The following is a 14,609-nucleotide window of genomic DNA, read 5'->3' on the forward strand; positions in this document are numbered from 1 at the left end:
TTTTTCAACGGCATCATACTGTAGCTTGAGTCAACAAACGTAAATACGGTTGGTATTCGCGGGGCATTTTTCGCCTCGAGACTCGTTGAGAACAGCAAACTTTCTTTCTCAGAAGCCCGAGCATGCCGCTCGTCTACCTAGTGTGCGTCAAGCCAGCACACAAACCAAGACCTGCAGCTCTTGCCATGTGTTATTGCATTGCTTTCAAACAAAATACAAGTGATCTTATTGAAATACACAATGTTGCGGTGTGAAGCTTTCATTGTACGAAGAGAGGGTTCTACCGGAGCACATTCCGGAGCCAGGGGCCGCCCGGACCGTTTTTAATCATGCTGGGAAGAGTGAAACGGATACTTACTCATCTAACTTGTTAAGCAGATTACTAATTCATAGCTTCAGTGACCGAGCTAGGTGTCTTGTCCATTTAGGCAACTTGAAAGCAAGCATTGAGCGATAAGACAAATGAGGGACAGCCAGCTTCGTAGGGGAGGTCAGATCCCTCGCGTGCGGCCTTCTAATGAGTCCCTAGCGAATTAGAGATACGGGTACGATATGCACTGACGTCGAACGTTCCAATTCCCTTAACCGCGAATTGTGCCTTCACAACGACTTTTACCACCGTTTCTTCAGATCGGAACCGAGCGTTTCCTCGCGTGCCGCATCTGAGGTTGCCGCGAGCCTCAAGGGCGGCACGCCCGGAACCCATCGGAGATCCCCAACATTCTTCATCCTAAGTCCGGCCGCGAGTGGGGAAACAGAGAATGAACATGGATAGGTAGGATTGATATCACTCGACGTGACCTGAATCAGAGATGACTATAGCCAAATGAGCGAGTCGCATTGAGTTTCTTTGTCAAGGCGGGCTACCTCGCGTGCAAAAGTCGGAGCACGAGGAGCGCAGCGCTCTAGCAGGTATCGACGTGACACGGCGACGAGACAAGACGCGACTCTGCACATTTCAGACGTCCTGATGAACGGATGACGCTGTCTGGCGGACGGATGAGGAGTTAAAGGACCTTTACAAGTCGCGAGCGTGCACTACTGTATTTACTTAATTAGCGTGCCGAGCTTGGTCTTAACAGCTGCGGAGGCTCATGACAGCTCAATTCAAGCATTCCACGTACACAATTATTCGAAGAGAATAGCGACAAGTCAAAGTTGCCGAGACATTGACATCGGCCCGCAAATATGTTCGGCCGCGTACTCCTCACTCTCGATGGCATCATGCTGCTGTTTGGCGCATACATGGCCGATTGGAACGAGACGCATATCCATAACCCGCGGTGGCCGCCGCATGCCAAGTGAGTGATCTTACCTTTCGATGCCGACAGGTTGCACGACAGAAAAAGTCGATGCCGTCAGCCCACATGTCTGCGATCCGTCATCTACGAAAGCTGACCACAACCACCCAGATTCCACAATGCGCAGACAATGACGCTCTCTCTGATCCTGGGCATGGCAACCCTCTTCTTCACGTGGCGAACCAACACGTCTGCCGAAATGGCAAAGGAGTCGTTTCGCATCGCGGGCTTCTTGGGGTCCATTTACTGGGTGGCCGGTTGGGCTTCGCTGCTGTACCCCGGCACCAGCGGGCTGGACCCGGAGCACGGCGGACCGGGGTTCCCGCAGAAGTACCCCTTCACCACGGCGATTGGGCTCGCCGTGACGGGCATGTATCTCGAAGGAGGCGTCTAAATCTGGATTGCGTGGTTGGTCGGCGATGACAATCGTAGGGATAAATGCGATGTGGAGTGCACAACGGGTGAAGATTCAGTTCAGTCAACCACCACGGTGGCGACGGAAAGTGGAGGCATGGAGGCCATTGCGAAAAGTGCTTAATTGGGTTCAAGCATTTGGCGATCCTCTATTTGAGTTGAGGGCAGGCCTGGTTAAGGGCGACGTGGACATCCGGGCTGAGCTAAGATGCTACTCATCATTGTTAAGTTCCTAGGTTACGAATGCATTCATACTCAAAGAAGCTGAGCCTCTCTGTTTATCCTACCATATCCCTCGGCTCGTTCCCTTCTGCCAGGTAAGTGGGACTCGCGAATCGCAATCAACCACCACGGCGGCGAGGACGGCCGCCCAGTTTTCGAATTTAGAGCCGCGGGAAGTGGGCGGACCACGGCACGGCGCATGACCGAGCGGGCGGCGGAGGAAGAAGAAGGGAGAGAATATGGGAAGTCCCCCGGGCGGTGCAACACGGCGCGTCCGAATGAGCTCACCTCGGAGGGAGGCCAAGCGAGAACGGAGGGGCTTCTGGACTTCTCGAGGATTACGTGGAAGCCGTTTTGTTCTCGACCTCTTTTCAATCTCTCTAGATCAACGTTTGTTTCAAAGTTTGTGAGCGATGTGGGCGGGCTTCGCGGAGCCTGTCACACAGGCGTATGGAACCCACCACCGCGGCCTCCTCTCGTGTGTTTCCGCGAATCCGCCCATGTCTCTGAGGGGCGGGACGAGGATTGGGAATTTCTCGGAGACATCCAGAATGACGTGTGCTAAGATTCTTGGGGGACAGGGGTAAGGGAGTTCGACTCCCCTTGTCTCCCCTTCTCCCCCTTCGGGAATTTTGGCAGGATTAACTGGGCAATTGTTTCCATAGCCCATGGGCTCTCGTTGTTGTGTGTATTTTTTGCAGCATGGCTCGGGTTCGCCCCATGGCCCGGCGGCCGGCACATAGCTCCAAGCCACGCAACACACAAGCGGTAAGCTTGAAGTGACATGGTAGCATTGCAATGGCCGAAGATGCCGTCCTCGGCGCCGCAAAGACTTGATGATGGGTGAAATCTGACGGGAGGGGGGGACTCAACTGCAAGGTCTCGGCAGCGGCTATCCGGTTAGCTCGGGAATGGCTTTGGTGGCTGATGTTTTGCTGAAGTACAAACCGTTCATGTTACAGCCAAGTCGGTCAAGACATTTCCTTGGGAGAACACAAGAGCCGCGAGCGCGAACTATTCGCTGTGAGCCTACGATATGCTCACAAAGCGTGTGAGAAAAAAGAAAACAACCTTGAATCTCCAAGGCTTGGGAATATGGATCACCATCCTTCCACCCTGCAACGCAACCACCTTCCCCACTATACCTACTCTCGATGATGGGGACACTCGCGTGATGCATTGCCAGATGAGTTGGGCTCGCCGCAGTCGCTGACTATCCTCTGAGCTGATGATTGACACGGCTCGACCGTTGGCAGTGCTTTCGGGATGTGGAGAAAGGAAGTTTGTCATGACTCCTATGGACGTTCATGGCACTGGTGCAAAATTCCACCCTCTGCCTGCATCAACCCGGCTCTGCATGCCTTCAACTACCTGCAATTTTCCCGAGCATGTTTGCTTCTAGAGGGCGAGGAGAGATGCCAGAAGCATACCTGGTCTCGGTCTTCAGAGCCGTCATGAGACCCTCCGAAACAGAGAAAACATCAAACAGCCGAGACTTCTTCGATAGGTATGGATAACGGACCATGGGGCTGCAAGACAGCAAGACTCAGAATTGGGGCGCCTAGCAGGGACGGCGGAACGCCCAGAAATGTAATGGGCTGCGTAACCTGCAGAAATGCGACACCAACGCGGCAGCGGGTACAGCGGGGGGGGGGGGGAGGGATCAAACACACGCAAGACGAACCAACATACTATCCAGCCTCCTGGACGGATGCAGACACACGTCTGCAAGCCCCTGAGCCACCGTGACACCATGAGACTCCAGGTCTGAAGCCGTTATCCGTACAGAGTGTCTACGTAGTATAGACTCACTGCCTCTCAGGCTCTCACTATCATCTCTCTATCGATAGACTCTATTTCTTAAGTGTTGACTGTTAAGAAATATTATACTCCATCGATGAAAATAGACTTATTGTCTTGATCCCCGCCGTCCAAGGGGGCGGACCGAGAAAAGAATAGGGCCATGGTCCCAGAAAACCAAACCAAAAAAAAAAAAGCCTGAGCCACACACGCGCAATTCGCAAGCCCATAGGACCCCCATTCAGATGACTGTCTCCACTTGAGCTTACGACGACTGCACATCAAAGCAAGGATGACACAATCCCCAGCAACCCAAGAGCGGTGCGGCAACCACAGTGACAAGCGCCGACTAACGTTGTGCGGTTTCTATGGCTCTCTTTCTCAGCTGGCCCTGCCCCCGTTTCGTTCGTTCTCAGCGCTCCCGCCGCTGCGTTCCTAAGAAATGCGAGGATAAGGCAAAGTAAAAGAGGTGAAAGGACAGGCCCACCACGCCGATGTGCCCACTCTCCGCCCGCCTGGATGTCAAGTTGAGGTGGAAGCTGGGATGAACCGGGGATCATGGATGAGAAGACCATCAGACTAAGCCGCCTTCCCGCCTTCCCCTCTCCAATCATTAGTGACGACGGTGAATGTCTCTTTGCCCAGTTTCCATATCAAAGTACCGAGTGACATGGAGAATGTACGGTAGCCACACCCGGTGATAGTCAGTTAGTGACATTGAGAGCGCCCAGATGATTCAAGGCTGGGCCACATCCCGAGTGTTCCCTGGAAACCCGGAGGAAAGGCCCCCTTTTTTTCTTACCACAATTCCTATCGTTTTGTCCTGCAAGAGGGTCTGAGAGGTTGCTTTTTGAAGGGACGTCTTCCCATCTTCTTTAGTGTGCCTATTGTTTCGTCCTTCCTCCTGTTGGATCCCTTTGACCTCTTCGACACTTTTGTACCTGATCAAACCTCCGAAATACCTTTCCTCACTCTTTTTCTTGTTTCTGCGGCTTTCATTCTCTGTTTATGCAGAGCCTCTTCTGGTGACTACTTGATTCCTTATAGATCATTTGAAGTAGATCAACGGCCAAAATCCCGGCACACCATCCGTCTCCGACGTATTCATCCCGGCCGTCCGGTGTAGCAACCTCTTGGCGGTCGACCATTGACTTTTTCGCCTCCTCGACTGCCGGCTTGGCACGGTACCACGAACAACAACGGTGTTCCATCTACACACCACACACACGTACAAGCGCCTCCTAGATTGGGAAGGACTGTGTAAACCACCATACTGAGGGATCACGAAATATCATCCGAAACATAAACGGCAAACGACATATTTTCCGTCATCATTGTCGCCAGTTAATACTCAGGGGAAAATTAAGCAACGACAGCAGAGGAAACGACAGCGAAACTTGAACGAAGAAACGCCACGCACCGGTCGCCCCGTCGACTCCCCTCACCAACCGTGGCGCCTAGACTCATCCCGAGGATCATCGTCACCTTTGACGACGCAACTCAGTTCCCTCGACACACATCGCACAGAATGTCAAAGGAGCTCCCCCGCCACGAACGGCGGCCTTCATCACCAACGGCGTACAGCACTAGCAGCAGCAGCAGCAGCAGCGCCTCTGGCAGCCCATTTGAGCAGTGCGACATGAGCCTGAAGATGCTCCTCGCCTTTGTATCCACACGAGTCCTGCGCGGCGGCCCGCGGCTCATCGTTCAGCTCGTCCTTGCTTTTTGCGGCCTGCTCATTTTGGGCAAGTTCTTCACATCACCCACATCGACAGATACGATATTCGATTCAGGGTCAAGATGGAGTTGGTCGCCTTTTGGCAAGAGCGCGGCGGATGCTGGATTCGGACCTGGTGGTGTGAGAGTTGTTGCGTTCGGATCGCCTGATATCGCGACGCCGTCGAGTGGAAAGGGAGCCAAGGGCAAGGGGTGGACTGAGGCCCTCTGCGACGAGGTAAGTTTGATTTTTGTGTTCGTATGGCTCTCGGGATACAGTTGACTGACATGATCTTAAGCTCCGATGCTCCTCTCACCAATCCTTCACCCCTTCAATCAGTCTCCCAGCACAGGCTTTGACATCTAACCAACATTATCGCGACACCATCGAGAAGGTCCAGCGTGAAATCGAAGAGTACAAAGCGCCAGGCTTTAACTACGACTTCCTCCTCGAGCAGTTCCCCATCGCGGACACCGTCGCCGACCTCGCCGCCCAGATCGACAGGTTCCTCGCCCAACCCCAGACTCGCAACAACATCCCCAAGGAGACGATTTGGGTCTTCTCCTTTGGCACCTGGGATATCTGGACCCTCGCCTCCCTACCACGAGAGCTCGGCCAGGGTATAGTAGACCTTGCCGCCCGCGCCCTCTTCGCACAGGTTGAGCGCGTCTACCAAGCCGCCCTCGACAACGACTCCGTTGCCTTCTCCGACTTTTGGGCCTACCAAAATGCCTCACTCATCGACAAGCTAAACAACATGGATCGCGAAGGCGGCGACGTCGACGAGCGTGAGATCGAAAACTTCCGCGTCGTCATCCCGGAACTCTTTGACGTATCCCTTACCCCCGGCTGGCATGCCCAGCGCCCCGCGCCCCCGAGTCCCCACACCAAGGCCGAGCAAATGACCAACGCGGCACACCTCACCGCGCGATGGAACTCGGAGATTAAGGGCCGCATGGATGAGTGGATGCGCACCGCCGACCCTCAGCCCGAGAACCCCGAGGAGGAGAGGGGCAAGTTCGGCTACGTGCCCGCCAGCAAGCGCGCCGCAGCTCACTACCGCCGCTCCCGCGCGGAGCAAGGTCTCAAGGCCGCTCCCAAGGGCGAGGCCCTTCGCGTGCCGTTCCCCCGCCGTGTGGCGGCGCAGATCAATACGGCCAGCTTCGTCCGCGAGGCCATCATCGAGAAGCAGATGCGCGAGTACGACCTGACAGACAGCACGGGACGGGGCAACAGGACAGAGGATGGCGACAATCTCTTCTTCGCTGAGGCGTGGACGCCGTGCATCTGGGCAAAGACCTCAGAGACGGCTGAGGCTGCGAACGGAGGGTACGCTGCGTGCGATAAGCCCGAGGAGTACCTCTTCCACTCGCCCTTCACATTGAGCGAGCGGGCGATTGCGCACACGGCCAAGATCGTTGCCGGCGAGGCGAGAAGCAGGCTTGCTTTCGTTGATGCGGTTGACGAGGCCAAGGAGGGAGAGACGGCGACGGCTAGGGTCAAGAGACATGAGCCGAGGAGCGAGTTGGGTCACTTCCAGCGTGTCTTGCGTCCGAATCTCGCGTCGCGCATCGTCGAGGCCGCGTGCCCGACATTGGACGTCTGCTAAGTGGTTTGTTTCTTTTGTCTCGTCATGAACCACCGTCCTATGAGGCCTTATCCATATGATAAGGTATCCATCGTGAGGTACAGGTGGATGATTTTGGTGTATTTCGCGGCATTGGCATTGGCGTTGGGAGGGTATTGGGTTACAGGGACAACCAAAGCATCATCGTGTCATTGACGGCCCCAGAATAGTTGGGACTAGACAGAGTTTAGGATTAAATCAGATACCGGGGACATCCCCACAGAACCAGTCATAGGCAATGACATTTCCATTGAGTACATCCCAGGCGCCGAACCGCATTGGTGATGAATCCTGATCCGCGTCTCTGGTAAGTCGTCTTCCTCAAGTCGTTCTATTTTTTTAAGATTTGGTGTCAGCCAGACGTCTCTTGAAAGATAGTTCGAATACAGTTCCTTTGCGCGTCAAAGCAGAAGACCACGGAAACGAACCTGAAGAAGCTGATATAACATAGACAAGCGACCGCAAGTCGGACGCAAAGCCGTCGCTTCATGCCGGTTTTATCAAGTTGATCGACGTCGACTATCTCGCTACCTAGCGTAGTATCATCGCGCTGTCCTGCCATCATGGTCGTCAGCATCGCCGCGCGAGGAAGCGCAGACGTGCAACGCAGATCTCGCCAAGGACTGTAGGGCAGACTGTCAGGGAGAGTGGCAAGGATTCAAACGGGGTCACGGGTCAATGGAACGAGAACGTCCGATCTTGGCCTTCCACCTGGGACATCTGATGTCATTGCCTTCAATCGCAAGCTCGCCGACTTTGATAACATTACTCAAAAGTTCCCACAAAGCTCGCTCCCTTGGAGTTGATGGAAAACAATGATTGAGATTATCGAATCCTTCGAACCATGCCAAGATGCGACCCGGGAATTCCCACCAATCCGCCGTCAACAGATGCCGCACAACCACTCACCCGCTCATTCACTCTGCCACTCTGCCACTCTGCCACTCTGCCACTCTGCCACTCTGCCACTCCAACCCAGCTCACCTCAGCGACCACCGGCCGTCCGAGGCACGCCGTGCATGGCTGGCTACATTTACGCGCAGTGCCCTTTTCCTTGCTCGAGTTATGTTCCTGAGCGCCGCCAGAGCTTGAAATATGGCAAGACTGCTTAAGCTCGCTGACATGGTGCGGCACAGCAGATTTGTCGCTGAATCGGGCAATGGAATGACGAAATGTAGCATGCCCTCTTTGCCCGACTTATGTCTGCTTGGCATTTTAAGACGCTAGCAAACAACCCAATGTGACGATAACCTGGGGAGCAGTCTGACAGACCGAGCTGACATGCCCTTGCCAAGAAAAACACATGCAAGCCGCTGTCTTAGGCGCCTTCTCATCGCAACCGCCTTGGTGCTGTCAGCTTATAGTTAAAAGCGACTTCCCCTCAACCCGAGTCTAGCAGACCGCGTTTATAGTCGTTTCTTGTTCATAAGGCTCAGAATCATAACAAATAGAATATCGCAACTCCGGCTCCAAACCAGCCCAACATGCCTCTCACCGAACTCTCCCAGCATGCAATCACAAACGTCGGGCCGCTGACAACAACATTCACCGCGCCCAGTTCATGCGCTACCTCATCCCCGAGCCTCTGGCTGGCCGCAGAATCTGCCTTCACGGACCGCGTGCAACCTTTTTTCCGTCAAAAATGCGAAGGTTCGGTGTACGGCGAGTGTTTCCCCTCCGGCACCCTGTTTGATCAGCTCCGCTCAGAGGCCTCTGCCACCGTTGGCGCGGGCACCATTGCCTACTTTTCGCCCGCAAGCGCCTGTCCCGATCAGTACACGACGGCTGGTGTCGCTGTCAAGAATGCCGAGGGCGCGATCAGTTCGTCTGGAGTCTTTGTTCCGCCCATCGTCAGCGTGCCGTTTGGGTCTGGGTTCATGAGTGATAGGCTGGGGTATAACCCCATTGTCAACGTTCTTATGGAGGCTCTCGACAGCAATGAGACTGCGGTTATCTGCTGTCCCGAGTAAGTGCAAGCTCGTGGTCACTTCTGGCAAAGGTTTTGTGGACGTTAACAAACATTCCTTCATCAGTGGCTACGCTGTAGGGTTCAACGGAGAATGCTTTTCGCAAGTTCCAGAGTCGGTGTACGGCACCATGACGGCGTGTCAAAGGCTCTTTAGCAATGTGACCATGGTGCCCGCGACCTTCACCTACAACAATACCGTCGTCTCCGGAGCTGTATACTCGTACACAGCCACCAGCTACGATATCAAGACTAAGACGCAGACCTTTACCAATGGCCGGGAGGATGCCTGGGTTCCGGTTGCTTCGAGACCCGCCGTGACAATGATTTACAGCGCGGCTGCGCAGACCGGCACTAGCAGCGCAGGTGGGAGCGGCACGACGGCTGCTAGCGGGTCCTCAGCTCCGACAGGGACGGGGGCGTCCAGTGCGGCTCATAGCCTTCGAATGACGACGTCGGGGGGTAATGTCGGAATACTGGCGACGGTATGGGCTTTTGCGGCGCTTGCTGGTGTTGCCTTGGCGGTGCCTTTGTGAGAGATGGTGGATGACAGTGTCGAGACCAAGATCTATCCAGATGATACCTACTTGTTTTTAGGCTTTCTCACTCATGACCGAATGCTTAATGATAGTGATACCAAATAAACCCCTTCAAGTCCATTGGAAAAGTTCTTCAGGGAAAGTTGGTCTTGAAGGTGTATCTCACAACCAGGAACCCACCTGATGATTCCTCGCCCGAGAATGTTCCTTGAATCCATCAGTGCTGCCTCTATCATCGACACCGTTTTGGCAACACATACTTAGACAGATGAAGACTTAGAAAATGAATCGACGATCTGGAACTGCAAAGATATCTTCTTCCAATCGGTATTACCGACTCTTTCCAGCGCGGGACTTTCACGACTACCACGCATTGATGATGCCAAGACTAGGCAGCCACTGGCAACTTACCTAAAGCCCCCTCCTGCTCGCCCATATTGTCGGTCCATTCCCATGTGCCGCAGTAAGCCGAATACTACCTGAGCCATCACTTGTCGCCTTTTCTACAGTATTCATCTATCTATCAGCGTATATCATGTGTCAAGCACCCAGGCTTCGATTTGAGATAAGGCAATGAGTATCAAGAGAGCAATCTACAATCCATGCAAGTGAGTCATTACTTTCCTAAAATGCGGCCTTGAAGACCCCCACGGCTACCGGGATCTTGGGAACAGGTCTAGAGCGGGCAACCGCGTACTTTATGGTGAACATGAACTCGGTCCAGAAAGTGCATTGTCTTTATCATGAAAATAGCTCTAAACTCCCCATCAAGCATGTGCATCGTTGAAGGATAACGTACATTAGGGTGGCGGCTGCGACTGAGCGAAATTTTCATTTTTGAAAATCATTGACATTCACCGTACTTAGTGAGTACTAACCCTTCAACAGAAAACTTGCCTCGCCAACCTTTCAATTTCATGGCCTCACTGAACAGCAACCGCATATTGGTGTTCACAAATTCACCCAAGTGACACCTCGCCACCGAGTCATGTTGCTTGAGTTCCATAAATTTAGGTTCAGGCAGCTGGCGGACAATATTTTAGCTCGCTGAAATATCCCCGAGCCGATCAAACTAGTGGCATCTGGTCACGAACATAAAATAGCATTCGCGCCATACGCCAGACGGGCTGCTTTTGATAAAATGTTTCTGGGAACAACTTGAAGCCTTCCACAATCTGTTTGGGAGAGATACCCCCAGTTCCAACACCCTACGTCCTGAAACTTCCATGCCGATTCTTCGACTAGAGGACTCGAAAATGAGCGAACTACAATTCAATCAGTTCAGCGTAAGCACCCAGCCGACGTCTTTCATGTCACATGACGGCAGCTGACGTTTCTCGAATCGCCAGAACGATGAAGTTCAACCTCAGTCTGTTGCTGATGCCTCCGGGATGATTCGGCTCCCGGGCTACGGCCTGCCGCTGAACTACCTGCCAGACAAGCGAGATAGATTCCCTGTGCTCATGGAAGACACCAACAAGAGCTGGAAAGCCAGTACTCTGCTGATTCGAGAAGTCTGCATGCTCAAGTTCATGGAAGACATTACGAACAAGCCTGAGTGGTGGCGCAAAGTTCGAGATCCAGTGATTTCCGCCAAGTGGAAGGAGGAAGTGCAGGCCTTGGACTGGGCAGCGTACAGAAGCCATGGGGACTTCACGAAGAACATGGCTGAAGCGGTAAGTTTCAGTCCAATTCATATAGCCTTCACATGGCCACGAGAAAGCAATCGCATGGATGGAGCTGACATTGAGATTCCAAGTGCATGCAAGAACTTCGAAAGAAGGCAGCGTTGTACGATGAAACGAGCCTCATTCCTGTCATGGATTACTCTACTTGTGTCATCAAGTCAGACAAGCTTCTGCCCAGCTCCCTGGTTGATCGTCTCAAAGTCTCTGTCAAATCTCTCGAAGATATTCCCGACATCGAAAAGGACTGGCATCCGGGAAGTGACGGTAAAGTCCTCGACTTAGTGCACCCGTCACTCTTCCCACTCCTGTACGGCCGCTCACGTATCATGCATCAACGCATCGCATTAGACGACTGCCTCGAATTTGGCGGACGTGGTTTCCTCATACCAAAACCCGACGAGTCTGACGTTGGTGAAGGTAGAACTTTCGACTGGCAAGGCGCACCTGTTGAGCTGGTATCCACGAAGTTCCAGTGGCTACCATCTGACGTCGCCATTGACGAAGACGGCCGACCCACCATCGAGAGTTATGTCAATAACTTGCACCCAAGGGAACATTCCGATCTGTACCCCATAATCGAAGAGCTGATACAGAAAGCTTTACCAGCTTGGGATATTATCTATCGCTGGGTGAGAAAGTTCCCGGTACAGCGTCTTAGGGCGCGAACGGTCGGAAAGCGTGTTGCGATACCTGATGTTGTCCCTGAGCAGGGAGACCAGTTAAGCGGGAACGAAAGTAATATTCCCATAGATAGGCCAGATGGACATTACCTGGAGATTGACGACTTAGTCCCGCCCACAGCTGCTACTGGGGAGAAGAGAGGCAGACAACGCGGAAACGCCAACGAAAGCAAGCGTCTGAAGAGCGACGAGGCGGCCTCTGAGGATGAAGGGGACGAAGTTGAAGACTATGATGAAAGCGACGATGAGGACGATTACGATGACGACTATGACGACGATGATGACAGCGACAGCGAAGACGAACAAGTCCGAGAACCCTCCTCGTACTTCAGACTCTCACCCAAAAACATCAAGCAAACCGGATTCTTCAACAACGCACCCCGCATTCAAGTAATCGCCAAATTTGCCAACATCCACCTCACGCCCGAGAAGCCATCTTACGACGGCGGCTCATGGCACATCGAAGGCCAACTCAACGAGCACATCTGTGCCACAGCGCTCTTCTACTATGATAGCGCCAACATCACCGAGTCCCAGCTCGCTTTCCGCGCTCCAGGGAACAGGGAGAAGCTGGACCAGCGTCTCAACTACCAGCAGTACGATCACAAGTCCATCGAAAAGGTCTTTGCTATCCGTAGTAGCTCCGATACACTCCAGGAGGTGGGCAGCGTGCTGACGCGGCCTGGGAGGGCGATCTTCTTTTCGAATTTAAGCCAGCATAAGGTGCGACCTTTCAGGTTGGAGGATCCAACGAAGCCTGGATATAGGAAGATTGTGGCTTTGTTCTTGGTCGATCCTGCTGTGCCTGTGATTTCGACGGCAAATGTGCCTCCTCAACAGAAGCATTGGTTCGAGGGTAAAGACCAGGTTCAGGCAGCGAATGACATGGTTGAGACCATGAGTGCTCTGGTTGAACTAGACGAAGCAATGAAGCTGCGCGAAGAGCTCATGAAGGAAAGAACAGTTTTGTCAAAGACTGTCAACGACGAGTTGAGAGATGTGGAGTGGAGTTTTTGCGAGCACTGAGATAAAATTGAGTCGGCCTTGCTAGTACCGAGACTCTATATAGATATAAACTGGAGGTGATTCAGTACCTCAGAGGTTTTCATACTGTTATGACTGTTGAGGAAAGGCGTATGCCATGTATGAAGAGAAACTACGCCATCCTTCAAGCATGCAACTGTTGACGGATACGACAATGGCCCATCTCTGCTTTACTTGCTTTGCATCCACGGGTTGGGATGCCCATCCCTGACCAAAACACCGTTATTGACCCTTGCACGATCTGTAATGCCCTTCCGTTTCTGACAACATCTGGGAACAGCCAATACCTTCTTTCCTGCGTACTCCAATGCATCAACCGGAAATCTCACGTATTCGTTGGCGGTCTTCCCCTGATCAGACTCCACCTCGATGATGTTGAGTTGTAGTACCTCCGGATCGGCGTCATCTACGGGAACAAGATAATCAAACGTAACACCATAGTAGTCAAAGTCGCTATTTAGAAAGACACATGTCGTTAGCTGTAACCACTTCGGCCGGCAATGAATCAGACCTTACTCCACTATTCTTTTATCCTGTACAATCCTTCCAATGTATTCGTCCCGTACGACCAAATCGCCGGGGACATCAGGACGGACACTCTCCCCGTAAATGTGCCGAAACGTCAGCGTTGCGAGTGGTGGACCAGCTTCCTGAGGAAACTTCCCATCAAATACGCGAGTATCCCATACAACAGACGGGGATAGCTTTTCAATCGATTCTCGCGGACCTTCGATTCTGATTCTGAGCGGCCGCTCAATATCCGGTAGATGGAGAGGCCCAGCAGGAGATCTCACACAGGACAGAATGAAAAGCTCAAGAGCCATGTCGATCAACTGGGACCTGGCAGTGTATTGATGCGATGCCAGTCGCCTTGTTTCGAAGAGGGGTAGAATTGCCTTGCTCTTATACTGCATGCAGTACAGCAGATACATACATACATACATAGTTTATTACGCCCCGGCTAAGCTGTTTAGGGCTCGCATGATTATCTACATATTCTCCACATTCGTTCATATCCTTGCCTCCCAGAAGCCCATACAAGTCTTGTTCGTCTCCGTATGTGTCTTTTTTAGTTTTGCATGTCGATGCTGCGGTTGCTCGTGGGGTTAGTAGCAGGCCATCTCGGAGTTGTTTCTCAAAGTGTTCGACGTCCTATCGTCGGCGGCCGAAGCTAGTCCTGCTGTCGATGGCACGAGGATGCGTGGGGGTGTCTCCGGTTAATTTGATGATGTTAGTTGCGTGTGGTTTCGCTGCTGGCTGATCTGTGCATCTAGCCTCTCCGTGCTCATGGCGAACTTGATCGTCTCTTTGACAACGTCTACGCTTGGCGACCAATCCTTAGGGTCGGACGCGCGCTTTCCTCCCAGGAAGTATGACAGATTTCCTCTCCGCGTTTCCGTCTGTTGGAGCATCCGAGTCCGCTGTGCCGTCCACTGTGTGCATCGAAAGAGAAAATGCTCTACCGTTTCTGCAGATTGCCCGCAAGCGCATAGCGCCGCGGCGGTTGCGCCGATCTGGTAGAGGTACCAGTTCAGCCTTGCCATTCCGGTGCGTAGTTGCGCTAGAATGCTGGCTTCTTTCCAGGCCAGTCCGTCATACAGCTTGCGTGTG

The 14,609-nt window shown here is 53.0% G+C and overlaps 5 protein-coding genes across 5 annotated transcripts; 4 read left to right on the top strand and 1 right to left on the bottom strand.

Moving 5' to 3' along the window:
• Positions 1-1,188: 1,188 nt before the first annotated feature.
• On the top strand, positions 1,189-1,695 carry BDZ83DRAFT_595430 (uncharacterized protein; the record flags this gene model as incomplete). The annotated part of the gene is made up of 2 exons (XM_060506794.1): positions 1,189-1,301; positions 1,413-1,695. The coding sequence occupies 2 exons, from the start codon at positions 1,189-1,191 to the stop codon at positions 1,693-1,695; spliced, it is 396 nt and encodes a 131-aa protein (XP_060357224.1).
• A 3,570-nt stretch (positions 1,696-5,265) lies between these two features.
• Positions 5,266-7,063, top strand: BDZ83DRAFT_758947 (uncharacterized protein; the record flags this gene model as incomplete). Its single annotated transcript, XM_060515115.1, has 2 exons — positions 5,266-5,691; positions 5,753-7,063. 2 exons carry the CDS (start codon positions 5,266-5,268, stop codon positions 7,061-7,063), a joined length of 1,737 nt encoding a protein of 578 aa, XP_060357225.1.
• A 1,502-nt stretch (positions 7,064-8,565) lies between these two features.
• BDZ83DRAFT_758948 (uncharacterized protein) lies at positions 8,566-9,583 on the top strand (the record flags this gene model as incomplete). Its single annotated transcript, XM_060515116.1, has 2 exons — positions 8,566-9,047; positions 9,115-9,583. The coding sequence occupies 2 exons, from the start codon at positions 8,566-8,568 to the stop codon at positions 9,581-9,583; spliced, it is 951 nt and encodes a 316-aa protein (XP_060357226.1).
• Positions 9,584-10,977: 1,394 nt separating this feature from the next.
• Positions 10,978-12,980, top strand: BDZ83DRAFT_595425 (uncharacterized protein; the record flags this gene model as incomplete). The annotated part of the gene is made up of 2 exons (XM_060506793.1): positions 10,978-11,262; positions 11,346-12,980. 2 exons carry the CDS (start codon positions 10,978-10,980, stop codon positions 12,978-12,980), a joined length of 1,920 nt encoding a protein of 639 aa, XP_060357227.1.
• Positions 12,981-13,152: 172 nt separating this feature from the next.
• Positions 13,153-14,002, bottom strand: BDZ83DRAFT_645077 (uncharacterized protein). The gene is made up of 2 exons (XM_060509813.1): positions 13,515-14,002; positions 13,153-13,451 (listed from the first exon to the last, which is right to left on the bottom strand). Exons 1-2 carry the CDS (start codon positions 13,820-13,822, stop codon positions 13,169-13,171), a joined length of 591 nt encoding a protein of 196 aa, XP_060357228.1. The 5' UTR covers positions 13,823-14,002; the 3' UTR covers positions 13,153-13,168.
• Between the last annotated feature and the right edge of the window lie 607 nt (positions 14,003-14,609).

The sequence above is a fragment of the Colletotrichum acutatum genome (assembly GCF_030867785.1).
Source record: "Colletotrichum acutatum strain CBS 112980 chromosome Unknown BDZ83scaffold_292, whole genome shotgun sequence".
Lineage (NCBI taxonomy): Eukaryota > Fungi > Ascomycota > Sordariomycetes > Glomerellales > Glomerellaceae > Colletotrichum > Colletotrichum acutatum.